The sequence below is a fragment of the Arabidopsis lyrata genome, assembly GCF_000004255.2.
Source record: "Arabidopsis lyrata subsp. lyrata unplaced genomic scaffold ARALYscaffold_8, whole genome shotgun sequence".
NCBI classification, from domain to species: Eukaryota; Viridiplantae; Streptophyta; class Magnoliopsida; order Brassicales; family Brassicaceae; genus Arabidopsis; species Arabidopsis lyrata.
Genome location: NW_003302548.1, coordinates 17,504,996 through 17,524,186, shown reverse-complemented (window position 1 = coordinate 17,524,186; position 19,191 = coordinate 17,504,996). Strand labels below are relative to the sequence as shown.

At 35.4% G+C, this 19,191-nt stretch overlaps 5 protein-coding genes and 1 pseudogene across 8 annotated transcripts; all 6 read left to right on the top strand.

Annotated features, from left to right (window-relative positions):
- The first annotated feature begins 85 nt into the window (after positions 1-85).
- LOC9302220 (putative FBD-associated F-box protein At5g56400) lies at positions 86-1,996 on the top strand. 3 transcript variants are annotated; one of them, XM_021025974.1, is made up of 4 exons: positions 89-195; positions 399-1,300; positions 1,382-1,522; positions 1,636-1,996. In XM_021025974.1, the coding sequence occupies exons 1-4, from the start codon at positions 150-152 to the stop codon at positions 1,924-1,926; spliced, it is 1,380 nt and encodes a 459-aa protein (XP_020881633.1). In that variant the 5' UTR covers positions 89-149; the 3' UTR covers positions 1,927-1,996. The 3 variants fall into 3 exon arrangements, with proteins under 3 accessions (XP_020881647.1, XP_020881633.1, XP_002866146.1); XM_021025988.1 differs by lacking the exon at positions 1,636-1,996 and having other exon boundaries at positions 86-195; positions 1,382-1,623; XM_002866100.2 differs by lacking the exon at positions 89-195 and having other exon boundaries at positions 341-1,300.
- A 4,301-nt stretch (positions 1,997-6,297) lies between these two features.
- On the top strand, positions 6,298-8,355 carry LOC9302219 (putative FBD-associated F-box protein At5g56390). Its single transcript, XM_021025878.1, has 3 exons — positions 6,298-7,458; positions 7,593-7,727; positions 7,839-8,355. The coding sequence occupies exons 1-3, from the start codon at positions 6,604-6,606 to the stop codon at positions 8,139-8,141; spliced, it is 1,293 nt and encodes a 430-aa protein (XP_020881537.1). The 5' UTR covers positions 6,298-6,603; the 3' UTR covers positions 8,142-8,355.
- Positions 8,356-8,481: 126 nt separating this feature from the next.
- LOC110228418 (probable FBD-associated F-box protein At1g32375) lies at positions 8,482-10,669 on the top strand. Its single transcript, XM_021025870.1, has 4 exons — positions 8,482-8,814; positions 9,031-9,940; positions 10,138-10,272; positions 10,365-10,669. Exons 2-4 carry the CDS (start codon positions 9,092-9,094, stop codon positions 10,641-10,643), a joined length of 1,263 nt encoding a protein of 420 aa, XP_020881529.1. The 5' UTR covers positions 8,482-8,814; positions 9,031-9,091; the 3' UTR covers positions 10,644-10,669.
- A 777-nt stretch (positions 10,670-11,446) lies between these two features.
- On the top strand, positions 11,447-13,501 carry LOC110225686 (annotated as a pseudogene).
- Positions 13,502-15,058: 1,557 nt separating this feature from the next.
- LOC110225834 (probable FBD-associated F-box protein At1g32375) lies at positions 15,059-17,379 on the top strand. 2 transcript variants are annotated; one of them, XM_021015899.1, is made up of 4 exons: positions 15,059-15,939; positions 16,120-16,255; positions 16,338-16,431; positions 16,881-17,379. In XM_021015899.1, exons 1-4 carry the CDS (start codon positions 15,094-15,096, stop codon positions 17,080-17,082), a joined length of 1,278 nt encoding a protein of 425 aa, XP_020871558.1. In that variant the 5' UTR covers positions 15,059-15,093; the 3' UTR covers positions 17,083-17,379. The 2 variants fall into 2 exon arrangements, 1 of the variants encoding a protein (XP_020871558.1); XR_002329972.1 differs by lacking the exon at positions 16,881-17,379 and having other exon boundaries at positions 15,059-16,254; positions 16,347-16,627.
- Positions 17,380-17,578: 199 nt separating this feature from the next.
- Positions 17,579-19,046, top strand: LOC9302218 (probable FBD-associated F-box protein At1g32375). The gene is made up of 2 exons (XM_021015582.1): positions 17,579-18,334; positions 18,446-19,046. Exons 1-2 carry the CDS (start codon positions 17,783-17,785, stop codon positions 18,722-18,724), a joined length of 831 nt encoding a protein of 276 aa, XP_020871241.1. The 5' UTR covers positions 17,579-17,782; the 3' UTR covers positions 18,725-19,046.
- Positions 19,047-19,191: the final 145 nt, after the last annotated feature.

Below are 19,191 nucleotides of genomic sequence, written 5' to 3'. Positions count from 1 at the left end.
ATGTTTTTCTTCTGAAATTTCTTTAATATATAATTTTCACATTGCTTAGGTAGCCGTCAAAAGTAACATATATATAGACTTGCGTTATCAACAAAGTATATCAAAGTACGACAAAGAGGATTAGGGTTCATACATATATATCTGCGACGATGCGTTTGGTGACTGCAAAACCTTTTGGAGAAGTACCAACGAAAGGTGAAATCTATTTCTTTTATTTCCAGCTTTGCTAGGGTTTACGCTTGATTCAAATTAACCTAGTTTTTTTTTTCCTTTACACTTATCACACCAATTCGCAAATATCTTGATTCGATTTATGATTCAATTGGAAAATATTTGTTCCCATGGTTAATTTATAATTTCGTTTATGAATCTCATTCGATTTTTCCTTGTGTTTCAAGGTAAAATTCAGGTGAAAGAATCAGCGAAAATCTTCAATTGTCAGAGGGGTCAATTCAATGTGGACAAGATCAGTGATCTTCCTGAAGATCTGCTTGTACACATATTGTCTTTACTTCCCACAACAAACGATATTGTTGCCACAAGTGGTGTTTCGAAACGATGGAAATCTCTGTGGAAGAAGGTACATAAACTCAGGTTCAACGATCAAATCTATCACGGTAAAAAGTATGAGAGTTTCCTTCACTTTGTTGAGAAAGCTTTGGTATTACATAAGGCTCCTACTCTAGTAAGCCTCAGACTTAGTGTTGGTCCAAAATGTACAGCTGATGATATCGGATTGTGGATTAAACTCGCGCTGGATCGGAATATCTGCGAGCTAATTATCAAACATTATGCCGATCACGGACACATCAGGTTATCTAGGAGACTATGCGATAGCAAAACCCTTGTTTCTTTAAAACTCAAGAACGCGATTCTTGGAGCTATTTGTCTCCCAGCATGTTTCAGTTCACTCAAAACGCTTCATCTTCGATATGCGAAGTATTCCGGGGATGAATTTGTTCGTAATCTCATATCAAGCTGTCCTTCACTTCAAAATCTTGTCGTGAAACGACACAATGAAGACAACGTGAAGAGATTTGTTATAATAGTGCGTTACTTAAAGAGTTTGACGGTTTATTTATCGCCGCTACATGATGTAGCAGATTCATATGCATATGTGATAAATACACCTAATTTGAAGTACTTAAACATTAAAGATCATTACACTGCTCTATGCTCTTTTGAAGATATGCCTTACCTAGATGAGGCTAATCTCGACGTTGCCTTCACCCATACTGAGAAGTTTTTTGAATCTCTTACCTCTGTCAAGAAACTTTCCTTATGCTTAAAGAAATCAGAGGTATGCCTAGTAACTTAAACCCTATAATTGTGTTTAATTGTTTTTCTCATGTGCTTAGAAAAGCTTGTGTGTCATGTGCAGGCTCAGTATCCTGAGGGTATTATCTTCTCTCAGCTTGTTCATTTGGAACTATGTACATGTGATGATTCAAAGTGGTTATATCTACTCGCGAAATTGCTTCGAGATTCTCCAAAACTTCGAGTGCTCAAGCTTAATGATAAGGTAATTAATTTTACAGTTCCTGGCTCATCACTTGATCTGTAATTTTTTTACTTGTTTTCCTTTCGGTTTGATGATCTAATTACTGACCGTGTTTTATGTCCTGTTTTTCTCAGAACCATGATTTCGTTAGCAAGTATTGCACTAGTTCTTGGAATCAGCAACCAAGTTATGTTCCACAATGTTTGACTGAAAATCTTGAAATTTTCGAGTGGCGAAACTATAAAGCAACATTCAAAGAGAGAGATGTTGCGGTGTATATCTTGAAGAATAGTACTTGTTTAAAGAAGTCGGTTATCTCCCCCAAATTCAAGCTTTCAGGAGAGATTTGTGATCATCATATCATCCGAGAAGACTTGGCATCTATGTTCATGGGCTCGAGTTCTTGTGAACTTAAATTGGACTGAGAAATAAACATGTTCATAGAAAAAAATCTTATAGCTTTTTGTTTTTGCTTTGGGTTTCCTTTTTCATCGTTTAAACAATTAAAGAAGAATTTTCTATACTACAATGTAAATTTAACTTTTTCATGAGATTTGAAACAGTTTATTATGATGACATTTTAAACAAAAAAGAGAGTAGTTTTATCTTGTACTAGATGAATACCCACGCTACGCGTTTATACGCGTGGGTTTTTGTTTTGAAAAAATTGCAGAAATAAATATGATTATGGTTTTGTTGTTTTTATGTTCATTTTAATAAAGTCAGATCTGTTTTATATAGTTATAATTTGTATGATTAGATTCATCTTTGACTCGAAATATCAATTCTAATTTTTCATGTATAAATCTGATTATTTATATACCTACGATCCTAATCTTTCACTATCATGGATACATAAAACAACAAGTATATGATAAATTGATACAATGGTATGTAGTTATGTTACTTATGTAGTTTGAAACTTGTTCAATGTACTCTCCCGTCATCTAGTATGCTAACCATATCATGATATGCTAGTAATTTAAGTCAACACTTTAGACCTCTCTCCTTACATATAGCCATAGAGAGAGTCTCATGTTTTAAATTTATTAGTATGTCTAACGTCTCAAATGAATCTTAAGTGAAAAAACTTGTATGTCAATGTTACTAACTTATCATAACAGACAAAAATGAAAAGAGAGAAGGTCATATGATAAGTCATATTTACAAAACGTAATAATAAAAATTATTCAAAATAAAATTACTAAATTAATATGAATTTATGTATCAAACATCTAAAGGTACAACACAAGTAATTTTTTTAGCCATCACGAAGTAGTGACCATTGATATAAAAATTTAATAAAATAAAAAGAGTAGAATGAAAGTAGTGCTTGATACATTAATATAATTTTTTTTAAAAAAAAAAATCAATTAAGAGAGATATTAGTGAAAGATTTAAAATAACAAAAGAGTTTTGATTTTCCTTCAATAAATTTTACTAATCTTTTAATTTAAATAATATAGAATGACACATGTCATTTTCTTGTATGATGATGTGACACTCATATGGAGAGATCAGTTGGCCAACTTTCATATATATGATTTGATGGGATACTAGTCTACTACAGTCTATAGGACCATGCATTAGCCCATTACATTTGAACTTCTTATGAAATCTAATGAAAGTTATTTTGATGGGAGAAAAATATATAAACATGCATATACTCTATGTATTACTGTATTAGTAGCAAAGTTTCCCATCACTTTAACTTCTCTAGTATATATTAAAAACATCAGTACTTTATCAATTAAAACGTTATGGAGAATTAGATATGCCGCCTCGTTGCAATCTCGAGGTTAGAATTGAATCCTTAAAGTCCTTTGATAGATCTCTGGTATCCTATTGTAAAACATGCCATATTCCGGTGATGTTCTCTAGTGAATTGGTTTCAAAGGTGCTTTTACCATAATCCAGTACTAAAGAAAGCCTTGGCATGGCGCGTGCACCAACCCATCACACCATACCAAATTTATCTCTTACGAATTCTACTCCACACTAACAATTTTGAGAACACCATGAAGACAATTTTACCGTCAGTTATTGGACTTGTATCAATTTTTTATATGCGGTAAAATTAATGAATTTGTATAAACGGCGTATCTTAAAAAACAGTATGTATTGCAGCCTCATCAAGTCCCGGGCCTAGGCTGAAACAGTAAAGTTTAAACGAGATAAATCCCGATCCAGAACCCACCGAGGAATCGAGGAAAGGGTGAATCAGAGTCTAGGGGTGACCACAAAGGAAGAAGGATGACCCGAGGAACAAAGATTCAATGGTGGAAGTGAAGGTGACGATGATACATTGATACAGAGAAAAGACATTAAGAGAAGTTTTGTTTGTTTTATTGATTAGCTTTCTCAAAACGGCTAAATGCCTTGCATATAGTAGCGATAGATAAAATTATTGAACCAGACAACTAAACCAGAAATCTAAGTATTAAACCAAGAGGCTAACCGGTTTATCCTGTTACATAGGCCCGTATCTAAAAGGTTTTTAGGGCTTATATAAAATTGTCTATAGTTTAGTTTGTAACTGGTATAAAAACCCTACTTAAGGTATTCACCTCAATAATTGAGGTTTCAGAGTATTCGAAGAACCAAGGAAAAAGTTTTTTTCCTTCTCTGCATTAGGTACTTTCCTTAGTTTCGATTGTCTAATTTTTTTCTCTGCATTAGGTACTTTCCTTAATTTCGATTGTCTAATTTTTCTTCTTAGGTTTTGATTTCCACATCACCAAAGAAACTCGTTGGATACAGCTACTGTTCGTTTGTATTATATGGAGAGGATAAGTCAGTTGCCCGATTTGTTGCGCTTGAAAATATTGTCTTCACTGCATGCGAAAGATGTTGTGGCCACAATGGTTTTGTCGAAGAGATGGCGGTTTCTTTGGATGTTTGTACCAAAGCTTGTATACGAAGATAGCTATGAGAAATTTTCGCAACTTTGGATGATGGTGCCAAAGCTCTTATATGACTACCAAAATATCGAGTATAGAAGATTTTCGCGGTTTGTAGACAGGTCTTTGTTTATGAACGAGGCTCCAGTTATAGAAACTTTGAATTTCAAACTTGGTAAAATCTGTGGTAGTAAAGATCTTCAGATGTGGACAGTGCCGGTCCGACATCTGCGAGTGCCCTACGCAAAGCTTAAAAAAATATGCCTTTTTCATATACTACAAAAACCATTAACGAATCATTATCGAATTTGCAGCTTTCTTTTTTAAAACAAATTTGGAAGGAAAAAACAATAAATTCAAAAGCAAAACTAACAATTAACTTCAAAACCTAGGATTTTTCACTTGTAAAATAAGCATATTGACTCACATACACGCATAAGAGGTATCACTTGTAGGATTTTTAGAGTTTTTTTTTACTAAATCAAAAATTTAGTGTTGAAGATAATTAGTTTGTCTTTAAAAACCCATATCATTTTTTTTAAAAGGCCCTACAAAATCAATTTATAACTTTTGCAGCATATCCAAAACTTAACAAATTTTTAGTTTAAAAGGCCCTAAAATTTTGAGGCCCCAATCGCTGGCTTCAGTTGCTTGGCCTCTGCGCCGGCCCTGGATGTGGATTAGAGCTGCAGATAAAGGTTGTGTGCGCGAGCTGATTATTGAGATCAATACTTGTTCTAGAAATAAAACTCCAGTCATCAAAACTAAATTATGCAGGATGCGTATCCTGTTGGTAGTATATTCCGCTCTCTTATACATTTGACTATATGCACATGTGAGACAGAATGGTTGAACGTCCTTATATGTGTGCTCAGAGATCCCCCTAATTTAAAAACTCTCAAAATTGTACAGGTATTTCACTTTTCAGTTAGTGTCTTTGATAAAGTTATTTTTACAAGTAAGATTGATATGATGCGATATACTTGTATCTCAGTACCATTACCTTCGGGATGAAGAGCCGCGCCCGTGCTGGAATGAAACGAGCTTGGTGCCTGAATATCTGTTACCTAGTCTTGAAACCTTTGAATGGGAAAAATATGAAAGAACAGAAACAGAAAAAGAAGTAGTAGCATTCATCTTAAGAGTTGCAAGTTGTTTAAAGCAAGCCACTATTATCTGCTCTGAATCCATTGACCACGACAAGAAACTTGAGATGCTCAATGATTTTCCCGTATCATCTAGGCGTTCACCAGCATGTCTTCTTGCATTCTGCTGGATTCTTTAAAATAAATCTTAGATAAGAAAATAGAACTTGTTATGTTAATGTTTTATAGATTTAGCTCATTGAATGTTTTAACTTCTTCCTATGTGTCTCTTTGTGCTGGAAGAAGAAAACATAACGATATATCTTCTTTTTGTCTCTTTAATCTCTTTCGATTAGGAATACGTTCTTGGACCTCTTTGGATATCTATCTTCCTCAAACAGGGTTTGCTCACTTTGTTGATGATTTATACACTTCTGGTTGAAGGAGTTGGTTTAGTTCCTTTTGGTCTGATATTGGTTCGGTTTAAAAAGTGGGTAATCATTTTTTTAACATCGGTTTAATTGGGTAATCTTGGTTCCGAAATTAGAAAGGAAACCGTAACGTTTTGTTGCGTTGCCGTTAGAAAATTAAATATCGAATTACCCTAGTTGACACTCTGAAGATCTTGTTGATATGAAAAATAATTATTCATGCTCTGTTCTGTAATGTTAATATGTTATCCCATGGTTTTACAATTATATTATATATACAACATACAAGTCATCTTCACCAACAAAACACATATTTAGTTAAGATTATGTATTAGAAAAAAAAAAAAAAAATGAAGATTATGTATTAGATAGTGGATTTAATATTTTATTAGGGTTAATATAGTAATTAAAATATACTAGCTAAAAAAATGTCTTATTTAGCTAAACCTCCCTATTTCTATTTATCATTATTTTATGAATTAAAGGAGAGGTTCTCGGTTAGTTTGGATTTTGTTTTATCTTTTATTTTTTTTTTTTTTTTTCTATATATACCTCGCTAGGTTTTTGCTTTTACTCGTCCTTGCTTATGACTATTTGTTTGATTCCTGAGAATCTCATATCCCTTGTTCGTCTTTTTTGATGTTTTCAGGATTTTAGATTTCTCCGGATGCAAAAATCTCTTAATTATGGACAGGATAAGTCAGTTGCATGATGAGCTTCTTTTGGGAATATTGTCTTTACTGCCTAATGCTAAAGATGTTGTGGCCACAATGGTTTTGTCAAAACGGTGGCGATTTCTTTGGATGATGGTTCCAAGGCTTGTATACGATGGTAGCTATCAGGATATTGATCATGGAAAATTTTTGACCTTTGTAGACAGGTCTTTGTCACTGCACAAGGCTCCGGTTATAGAAACTTTGCAATTTAAACTTGGTAAAACCTGTGGTAGTGGAGATACTCTGCATCAAGCTTCAGAAAAATGTTGCGTGCGTAAACTGATTATCGAGATTGATACTTCTTCTAGTAGTAAGACTCCAGTCACACTTCCTAGTAGCTTGTATAGTGGGGGATGTACAAGGTTTGTGACCTTGAAACTAAGTAACGCGATCCTCATGGATGTTTCTTCCCCAATTTCTTTCCCATCCCTCAAAAACTTGAGTCTTATATCCATGATATACCAAGGTGGTGATGAATTTGTCAAAAGGCTTTTATCAAGTTGTCCTGTTCTTGAAGACTTGGTAGTGGAGCAATGTCCAGATGACAGTGTTGCCATTTTCACCGTTAGAGTACCTTCTCTTAAGAGTTTAGTCTTGCACAAAAGAAGGAACATAGTTAAAAACAAAGCTCATGGGTTTGTGATAGATGCTCCTTCTTTGAAGTGCTTGGAGATTCTTGATTATTCGTATGGGATTCATATAGTTGAGAATAATATGTGTAAAATTGCCACCGCAAGTGTCGACATTTATTCTCCCCAAACTACGGAGCTTTTGGGCTCTCTAACTTCAGTCAAGCGTCTTTTTCTCTGCTTACCAACCTCAGAGGTAATATGTTCTTTACTACACGTTGTTGTTTCTACCCTTCTGCCATCTGCATTGTTCATTTTCTCTTTGGGAAGAACTAAATGATATGTTCTGTTATGATCAAAACTATTGACACTACATCTCGGTATATGCAGGATGCGTATCCTGTTGGTAATATATTCTGCTCTCTTGTACATTTAACTGTATGCATATGTCAGACAGAATGGTTGAATGTACTCATACGTGTGCTCAGAGACTCCCCAAATTTAAAAACTCTCATAATTCAAGAGGTATTGTATATACATATATTTCACTTCATTCATTCCTTGTGTTTGATAAGGTTATTTCTTAAGAGTACTATATCAATATGATTGATATGATGCGCTATACTTGTCTCACAGAACCATCACATTCGGGCTGGTGAGCCGCGCCCGTGCTGGAATAAAACGAGGTTGGTGCCTGAATACCTATTACCTAGTCTTGAAACCTTTGAATGGGTATATTATGAAGGAACAGAAACAGATAAAGAAGTAGTAGCATTCATCTTAAGAATTGCAAGTTCTTTAAAGCAGGCCACTATTAAGTCCTCTAAATCCATTGACCACGACAAGAAACTTGAGATGCTCAAGGATTTTCCGGTATCATCCAGGCGTTCACCAGCCTGTCTCATTGCATTCTTCTGGAATCTTAGATCGGAATTTTAGATAAGAAATTAGAACACTTGTTATGTTTATCTCCTTTTTTATATTTGGCTCATTGAAAATTTTTAACTCTACGTGCTGGAAGAAGAAAACCTAAAGATATATCTTCTTCTTGTTACTCTTTTATCTCTTTCGGATTGGGAAGAGGTTCTTGGATCTCTTATCTTCCTCAGACTGTCAGACAGGTTTTGCTCTGTTGGTGACTAACACACCTCTGGTTGGAGTAGTGAGTTTCATTTGTGCGTTTTGTTTAATTAGTTGACATAGAAATGATTTCAGAATGAATATCAGTATCTTTAAAATATTTTAATATGTAAAAATTTTAAAATACACGGTCTTATAAAAAAAATTGAAAATTGAAACCTAAGATATTTGAGCTACCTCACACTCACGGATTCTCCAAAGCCAAATGGTGAGAAAGACTTTGGCACGTAAAACAAACGCGAGTAGTATGCGCGTAGAAGAAACGAGTCAAGGTCATTCTCATTATGATATTGTTTTGTACGAGAAGCGGGAAGGCCTTGTGGGAAATGATCAGAGTTAAAGAGTCATTAATTCTATCTGTCTATGGAATCTGAATCGTTCGTTGAATTTTGGAAGTTGCACCGCTCAAATCAATTAGGGTTCCTATTTGAAGACAAGTTGGTACTTAAAAATTCCAAGGGGTTTGTCCAAGGTATTTTCCTCTTTTGTGAATTTCTTCTGATTCTTAGTCTTACTTGTATGATCTTTTATGAGTTTGGATTTTGATTCCTTTCTATTTTGTGGATTCTGTACTTAGCTATGGTTTGCTTTAACCATGTGTTTGTTTGGTTACTATCTTGTTTGGTTACTGAGTGAACACGCACACTAATTAGAGTTTCACATTGCTTGTTTGTATATGATTTTTCAGGCTTTGGTGTAAGGGAAATCTGCAGAATCTGAAATCTTGGGATTTGAAAGGAGTAGTTCGTATGGATTTGATAAGTCAGCTGCCTGACGCAGTGCTCTTGGTAATATTGTCGTTACTTCCTGCCAAAGAAGTTGTTGCCACAATGGTTTTGTCAAAAAGATGGCAGTTTCTTTGGATGTTGGTGCCAAGACTGGTATATGATGATAACTATCAGAATATTGAGTATGGAAGATTTTCGCGCTTTGTAGATAGGTCTTTGCTTTTGCACGAGGCTCCAACTCTAAAAACTTTGCATTTCAAACTTGGTCAAATATCTGGTGCTGTAGATATTGGAGTATGGACCAAAGCTGTACTTAAACGCTGTGTGCCTGAGCTGATCATCGAGATAGACTTTTCTTCGAGTACAAATTCAGTGATCCTTCCAAGGAGTTTGTATACATGCTGTACAATGCTTGTGACCTTGAAGCTAAACAGCGTAATTCTGGTGGATTTTCCTTCTCCGGTTTCTTTCCCATTTCTCAAAGAAATGAGTCTTGAATCCATTAAGTACCCAGGTGATGAATTTTTCAAGAGGCTTTTATCAAGTTGTCATGTTCTTGAAGATTTGGTTGTGATGCAATGCGTTGAAGACAATGTGACTGTTTTCACCGTTAGAGTGCCTTCTCTAAAGAAGTTTTGCATGCATAAATCAGTAGACAAACATAGAGATGGTGCAGATGGGTTTGTGATAGATGCTCCTTCTTTGGAGTCATTGGAGATTCTTGACAATACGGATGGGTTTTGTGTCATTGAGAATGAAATGCCTAATATTGTAACGGCAGATGTTGACGTTACTCATAGTCATTCTGGGAATATTCTAACTTCTATTATTTCAGTCAAGAATCTCTATCTATGTTTACCAACCGCAGAGGTATTTTCTTGTTAATTGCAAGTTATCGCTTTTATCACTCTGCTATCTGCACTCTTGCTTTTTTTTTCAGAATCAGTTATTGAAAAACGACTAAAACAATATATACGTATTCCACCATCGGAAATAGTTGGTGTTCACTTGATCAAATAGTCTATTGTCACTAACATTGCTTGTCCTTTATTCTGTCTTGCATGCAGGATGCATATCCTGTTGGTAGTGTCTTCCACCATCTTGTAGATTTAACGCTATGCAGATGTGATGTGCAGTGGTTGAACCTACTTATGCGATTGCTTGGAGATTCCCCTAAATTACGAGCTCTCAGACTTGACCAGGTATATGTATATCTCTACCAAATTCATCCATTGTGTTTGACCCGGTAATTATTTTCCAATTTATTCATTGTCTTATGTACTGTTTATATCAGTACCATGGTTTTCAGGCTCATGAACCGAGCCCGTGCTGGATTAAACCGAGCTCAATTCCTGAATGTTTGTCATCGAGTTTTGAAACTCTCGAATGGGAAGCCTATGAAGGAACAGAAGAAGAGAAAGAGCTGGTGGGATATATCTTAAGAAACGGAAGCTGTTTAAAAAAGGTAACTGTATCCTCCAAATCCACTGACAGCGACAAGAAACTTGAGATGATCAAGGAGTTGACATTGTCGATCAGGCGTTCATCTACCTGCCAGCTTGTATTTGACTGAAGCTACAGTAAGACATATCAAGTGAAATTAGGCTGATTCATGTTTCGTCTAATTAAATCTTATAAGTTTTGATGTTTTTCCTTTTCCAAATTTAGCTCTTTGAATTTCTCATTTTCTTTGTATAAGTTTCTTCGTACTAGAAGAAAGAAATAAACGTAAGAACTATATTTCCTTGGTTATCTACATCATTTTCATCTTATGGGTACTCAGTTTTGGTACTCTCAAACTATACACTCTTTAATTGAATCTTGCACAAGCTGGGCATCTTTATGTTGGTCTTATAGATGGTTTAGACTTTGATGACTTTCGAATTTGGATCTATAACGGTCTCAAAACCACTTAGAGGAACCTAATGATGTAACCATAACTATAAGTCTGTCGTCCCACTTCTTGTGTGACTGATGGTTGTAAATAATAGAAGAAAAAACATTTTACAACCATCAGTCACACACAACAAACTATATAAAAAAAGAAAAGAAATAACATAGATTCCCATCCATATCTTGCTTCACCAACAAATATAATAATACATCAGTGAGATCTCATGTCTTCCCACTCTCCTTTTAAATTCGATTTATCCAAAAATTTTTTTTTTTGATGTATTGCTTATGCTCTATTTTATAGTTGTGCTTTCCGTGAAATGTCTTTTTGTGTTAGTTTTGAGTTTTTCCCCAATCTGAATCTAAGCTCATTTTGTCAGATAACTCATTTTATTAGACATTTTTTTTAGTATATAGAATTCTAAAATAACATGGTTTGATAAAAATTGAAATTCAAAACCTAAGATATTTTAGCTACGTACCTCACGCGTCGGATTATCCGAAGTCCAAATCGTGAAAAAGATTTTGGGACGTAAAACCAACGCGAGAAAGATGCGCGTAGAAACAAACGAGTTAATAGCTTTGTCATTATTGTGTTGTTAAATGTATAAAGAAGCGGGAAGACCTTGGGGCAACCACTCGGATTTAAAGATTTATTAATTCTCTGTCTATGGAATATGAATCGATCGTTGAATTTTGTAAGTTGCACCGCTCAAATTGACTAGGGTTCCTATTTGAACAACGAGTTGGTGCCGTAAATGAAGTAGATGTTACTCTTCTCCGTTGAAAGAAAAATATCGGAGGGGTTTGTTTTAAGGTAGTTTCCTCTCCGTTGTACTTGTTTGATTTTGTTTGAGTTAGGATGCGTTTGAATCCCTTTCTATTTGTGGATTATGTACTCATAAGCTATGGTTTGCTTTAACCATGTGTCTTTGTTTATAACTGTCTTCTTTGTTTCCTGAGAGAGAGAACACACACTTAGGGTTTCACATTGCTTGTTCGTATATGATTTTTCAGGCTTTGGTGTTAGGGAAATCTGCAGAATCAGAAATCTTGGGATTTGAAAGGAGTAGGTCGTATGGATTTGATAAGTCAGCTGCCTGACGAAGTGCTCTTGGTAATATTGTCGTTACTTCCTGCCAAAGATGTTGTAGCCACAATAGTTTTGTCAAAAAGATGGCAGTTTCTTTGGATGTTGGTGCCAAGACTCGTATATGATGATAGCTATCAGAACATTGAGTATGGAAGGTTTTCGCGCTTTGTATACATGTATTTGCTTTTGCACGAGGCTCCAACTCTAAAAAGTTTGCATTTCAAACTTGGTCCAAATTCTGGCGCTGTAGATGTCGATCGGGGTATGGACCAGAACTGCAGTTAGACGCCGTGTGCGTGAGCTTATTATTGAGATGGACTGTTCTTCCAGTACAGCTCCAGTCATACTTCCAAGGAGTTTGTATGCATGTTGTAAAATGCTAGTGACTTTGAAGCTAAACAGCGTGATTCTTGTGGATTTTTCTTCCGAGGTTACTTTCCCATCCCTCAAAACTTTGAGCCTTTTATCAGTCAAGTATCCAAACGATGAATTTGTCAAGAAGTTTTTATCAAATTGCCTTGTTCTTGAAGCCTTGGCTGTGGAACGAGACCCCAATGACAATGTGACCATTTTCATTGTTATAGTGCCTTCTCTAAAGAGTTTATTCTTGCGTGAATCACCAAACACTGTTGACGATGATGCTCTTGGGTTTGTGATAGATGCTCCTTCTTTGGAGTGCTTCGACATTGGTGATGATAAGGGTGGGTTTTGTGTCTTTGAAAATAATACGCCTGAGATTCTAAAAGCTGGTGTTGACGTCGCTTATAGTAATCCTGGGAAGATTCTGAGTTCTATGACTTTGGTAAAGCGTCTTTATTTATGTCTAACCTCACAGGTATTGTTTTGTTAACTGGGACGTGTTAACTTTATGCATTCTTGCTTTCTATGTTGCAGCGCGCTACATGGCTAGTATACTCATGACATTTTCTTTTGCAGGATGCATATCCTGTTGGTAGTGTTTTCAACCGTCTTGTATATTTAAAGCTATGCACCTATGCACATGTTACACTGAATGGTTGAATCTACTTGTATGTATGCTCAGAGATTCCCCTCATTTACGAGGTCTCAAACTCGGTCAGGTACATATATATACGCCAACCCAAATTATTCAGTTTATATATGTTGATATATGCACTGACCTTTGTATCCCGACAATTTAAATCAGTACCATACCCGTCCGGATGACGAACCACGGCCGAGCTGGAGTGAACCGAGTCCAGTTCCTAAATGTCTGTTATCGAGTCTTGAAACCTTCAAATGGGTAAATTATGAAGGAACAAAAGAAGAGAAAGAATTGGTAGCATTCATCTTAAGAAACGGAAGCTGTTTAAAGATGGTAACCATCTCCTCAAACTCCACCAATTCGAAGAAGAAACTTGAGATACTTAAGGAGTTGGCATTGTCATTCAGGCCGTTCACCCACCTGTCAGCTTGCGTTTGACTGAAGCTACAGTCGATGATTCATGTTTGACCTGATTCATAAAGAGAATAGCTATGAGAGTTTCTTTATGTTTTTGTTTTCCAAACTTAGCTCTTTGAAGTTGTTATATTTTTATCAAAAAAAATTTTTTTTTTTTACTCTGTTCTTGCTCTGCTTTCTGTGGACTAATATCATTCGTTGGTTTATCTCCATCATTTGAAAAATTGATCTTATGGTCTTTGATCCATTTCTGTAGCGTTGACTATCCTTTTATATGGTTAGGATCTACATATACTGTTTCCTTGAAATCTTCCATAGGCTGGGCTTGTCTATGTTTTTTACATGGTTGGTTTTAGAGACCTTTGTATCTATAACGGTCACAAATCAGATTAGAGGAATGTGTTTCCATGTAAACACCTATTAACATAAAGGAATATTTATATGTAAACTCATAAGATATGTTAAAAGCTTTTGTATTATCTGATCCAAGTGGTTATTAATAACACCCTAGCATTATTGGTAGGGTTCCTACATTCCAAAACTCCGGTCACTAGGTTCGAGTCTCATTTGTGTCACATTTCCCTTTTTTATTCCTTCATCTTAAACAATAATTTAATCATTTCCTCATTAGTTCCAACTTCTTCTCAGCAAAATATGTTTTGATATTTCTTTAATTAATTAAAATAGTAAATGTAGTGATATATTTCAAAAATGCTTTTTTTAAATGGAAATGTATTACAAAATTGTATATCTATATACATTATGTACCTTAGTACCTACATAGGTTGTAAGAAACAAACTATATGAATGGATGAATTACATATTTTATTACAAAATTTATATTTTCATAGATGTAATAATTTTGAAAAAAAACAAATAAAATAAATGGTGCCTCATACTAAATACTTTCCTGGATCCGCCAACTGATTATCTCTATGAGTTTCATATGTTTTTGCTATAATATTTAGAAGAAAGAAACAAACGGAAGAAGTTAGAATTAATGTGTTAGTTGGTTTATATGCAGCACTAATCATCTTATGGGTCTTTTCTCTTCTTCTGTAACATATATTTTTTTTTCGATTTATTAGTATGGTTGGACTTAACTTTCCACAAACTTGGCTTGTTATGTTGGTGTTCGATTTCTTGGATTGAAATATTTGTTACTGAATTTAAACCGAAAGTATGTTTATTTGAAGATTTCCGCCGTGGCTCAGTTCGGTTTAGGTTTGACTTTTTGAGCATAACCAGATGAATTTTTTTTTTCTGTAATTTTTAATTCTTGTTACAAAGTGAAAAGCAAAAAAAAAAAAATAGGGAACAGAGGACGTTAGGGTTTATTAAAAGGAAGCTTATGGCTAAAGAAACAAGATAGCCCAAGGAGAAGTGGCGCAAGGATTTAGGTATTTCACTTTCCTTGCGAATTTTCTTATGATTTTTCGTCTATTCTTTTGGATTTGAAAGTAAAATAGGTTCACAAAATTCATCGATCTCTGTTTGGATACACAAATCGACTGCTGCTAGTGTTCTTCCGCATTGAATTCTAGGGTGGATTTCTGTTTTCTATAGAGGGTTTTGGGATTTTTCGGAAGGATCTTCAAGAGGGGTTAGCTCTCAATAATGGATAGCATAAGTGAATTGCCCAATGCACTGCTCTTGAATATATTGTCTTTTCTGCCTGCAAGAGATGTTGTGGCCACAATGGTTTTGTCTAAACGATGGCAACTGCTTTGGAAGATTGTGCCAAAACTCATATATGATGATGATAGCTCTGGAAGTTTTCCTCGGTTTGTGGACAGGTCTTTGCTTTTGCATGAGGCACCAGTTATAGAAACTTTGCATTTCAAACTTAGTCAAAATTCTGGTGCCGATATCGGAGTATGGATCATAACTGCACTTAAACGCTGTGTGCGTAAGCTGATTATCAAGACGGACTGGTGTTTTAACAGTACAGCTCCAGTCATACTTCCAAGGAGTTTGTACACAGGGTGTAGCATGCTTGTAAAATTGAAAATAAAGAAAGTGGTTCTTGTGGATTTCACTTCTCCAATCTCTTTCCCATCTCTCAAGAAATTGAGCCTTAAATATATGAAATACCCAAGTGACGATTTAGTCCAGAGGCTTTTATCTAGTTGTCCTGTTCTTAAAAGCTTGGTTGTGAAACGATGTCCAAATGACAATGTGACCATTTTCACCATAAAAGTCCCTTCTCTCAAGAGTTTAGTCTTGAATAAAACAGTCGCAGAATTCGAAGATATAGGTATTGCAGCTGGGTTTGTGATAGACGCTCCTTCTTTAGAGAGACTTGACATTCTCGATAATTATGGAGGTGGGTTTTGTGTCATTGAGAATGAAATGCCTAATATTGTAGAGGCAGATGTTGACGTCGCTTATATTCATCTTGGGAATATTCTGAGTTCTATTACTTCAGTCAAGCGTCTCTCTTTATGTTTATCAACCTCAGAGGTAACTCAGGTAAGAATATTATCCTAACTGTATGTGATGTTGTGTGTATTCTCTTATCGTCTTCTTAATTGATTTTATTTACTTTTCAGAGAATTATTTAAGAATGACTAAAACAATTAAGTGTTCCACCATTGCAAATATGTTGCCACTAAAATAGCTTATTTACCTATTATGCTGCAGGATGCATATGCTGTTGGTAGCGTCTTTCACCGTCTTGTACATTTACAGATAGGCACATGTTATACAGAGTGGTTGAATCTACTTATGTGTTTGCTGAGAGATTCCCCTAAACTACAATCTCTCGAACTTACACAGGTAGTTTTCCAGTCTAATGTCAGGTTCTATAATCATATTCACTACTTTACATTAACTAATTTCAGCTTATTTAATTTATTTTTGCCATGAAGCTTTGGATGATGAACCGCGACCCTGCTGGAATGAACCGAGCTCAGTTCCTGAATGCCTGTTATCGAGTCTTAAAACTCTTAAATGGTATGATTATGGAGGAACAAAAGAAGAGAAGGAAGTAGCAACTTTCATCTTTAGAAACGCAATTTAAAAAAACTTAACTCTATCCAACTGAAGCTACATGCAGTAACATCACGTTGGTTCATTTTTGTTCTCTGAATCTTAGAAACATTATTGCACATTTTTGATGTTTTCTTTTCCATATCATTTCGAGTTTTAGTTCTCTTGTTTTCTTTCTCTACGTCTCTATGACTCTATTTATTAGAATGATATATGCAGCAGTAATCATCTTATGAGTAATGATTCTTTTCTTTTCTTTTGAGAATTTTCTGAGGATTTAGTATGGTTTTGCGTTTGTTCAGTTTCTTGGTTTGAAATAATTGTGACTAAATTGAAACCGAAAGTTAGTTTATTTGGTTGGTTTGATAATTTCCAATATGTACCAGTTCAGTTCCTGAATGTGTGATATGGAGTCTCGAAACTCTTGAATGGATAGAATATGAAGGAGCAGAAGAAGAGAAAAAAGTAATAGCATTTATCTTAAGAAACGCAAAATGTTTAAAGAAGGCAACTATCTCTACTGATTCAACCGACCCTAACAAGAAACTTGAGATGCTAAAGGCGTTGTCGTTGCTTCCCAGGCGTTCACCTACCTGTCAGCTTGCATTTGACTAAAGCTATGGTCTGACCTTAGTAATATCTGGTTGGAGAGTGTTTGATCCAAACCTTAGATATATGGAAAGCTTATATTTTGCTCTTAGAATTTCTTATGTTCTTGCTTAGAAGAAAGAAACATACCGAATAAGTATTGTCATTTGGTAATGTTTTGCGGTTTTAAACTGTACACTTGATTCTTCAACAAATTGGGCGTTGCTATGTTGGTTTGGTTTGATTTCTTGGATCAAATAATCTAACTTAATTGGTTGGTTTAAAATTTTCCGGTATGGCTAGAAGCGCATTATTATTTTTGCAGAAAATAATTTATAACTTGGTTATAAAGGAGCGGGAACGCTTAAGAGAGAACCCATTTCAGGATTTAGGGTTTGTCTCTATTGACTAATCGCAGACAAAAACTAGAGTATATTATTCTTCGATGATGAAGAAGAAGAAGTGACGAAGGCTTTAGGTAGTTAACTGTAAGTGAAGTAGAATTTTTCTTATGATTTATCGTCTCTTTTATTTTTCGGATATGAAAGTGATAGATTCCCAAAATCCATCTATCAATGTTTGGAACTAAAAGAAAAAACATTTATGTTTCGGCTGCAATTAGATGATTTTGATGGTCGGTTTCTGTTTTTGCTAGGGATTTCTGTTTTCACTAGGGCTTTAGGATTTCTGCATAAGGATTTGCGGAAGGGTTAATTAGCTCTCAATTATGGATAGCATAAGTGAGTTGCCCGATGCATTGCTCTTGAAAATATTATCTTTACTGCCTACTGCAAGAGATGTTGTGGCCACAATGGTTTTGTCCAAACGATGGCAACCGCTTTGGATGATGGTGCCAAGACTCGTATATGATGATAGCTATCAGAATCTCGAATATGGACGTTTTTCGTGGTTTGTAGACAAGTCTTTGTTTCTGCACGAGGCACCAGTTATAGAAACTTTGCATTTCAGACTTGGTAAAACATGTGGTAGTGGAGATATTCGAGTGTGGATTAGAGCTGCTGATAAGTGCTCTGTGCGTAGGCTGATTCTCGAGTTCGACAGCTCTTCTAGTGCATCTCCAGCCATACTTCCAAGGAGTTTGTACACAGGGTGTAGAGTGTTTGCGATCTTGTACACATTGCAGGATGCATATCCTGATGGTAGTATCTTCTGCTGTCTTGTTTTTCTTACGATAGGAACTTGGGAAAGTGAGTGGTTGAATCTACTTATGTGTGTTCTCAAAGACTCACCTAATTTACGAGCTCTCAAACTTGAACAGGTACATATAATGCGTCTCAAATTATTCAGTTTCCTTGGATTAGTAATTTAGTATAGATATGTTGTTTGGTCTAATTCACTGTACTTCTAGTTCTATCCCGTCAATTTATAGGGCCATAGTGGTCCGGGTCCCCAACCACGCCCGTGCTGGAGTGAACCGAGTTCAATCCCCGAATGTGTGATATCGAGTCTTCAAACTCTCGAATGGACAGAATATGAAGGAGCAGAAGAAGAGAAAGAAGTAGTAGCATTCATTTTAAGAAACGGAAGCTGTTTAAAGAAGGTAACCATCTCCTCAAAATCCACAGACCGCGACAAGAAACTTGAGATGGTCAAGGAGTTGGCATTTTTGTCAAGGCGTTCACCTACATGTCATCTTACATTCGAGTGAAGTAATTGTGGTCAAGCAACATGTATCAGAAATTCTTATGTTTTCCTTTTCCAAATTCAGCTCTTGAATTTGTTATGTTCTTTCTCTACGTCTTTACTAAGAAACAAAGAAATACTATCTTCCTAGGTTTATCTCCATGATTATCATCTTGATCTTGTGGTTTTTGCTCCAATTCTTGTGTCAATCACTAAAAGGATAGTGACGGTGCACATGGAGCCACACATGTGGCTTTTTCAATGTGATGATCTTTACCATTAGAGTGTCATATTTAATAAATTTATGGTTAACTTCTACATCAAAAAAAAGAAGTTTAAGGCGATGCGCTAAGGTTTGTGATTGAATGCTCCTTTTTTGAAATTGCTGGACGTTGAAGATGATTCTTTTGGGTTTTGTAACAATGAGAATAAAACACCTAAGATTGTAAAGGCACATACTGACATAGAATATAGTTGCACTAAGATGTTTCT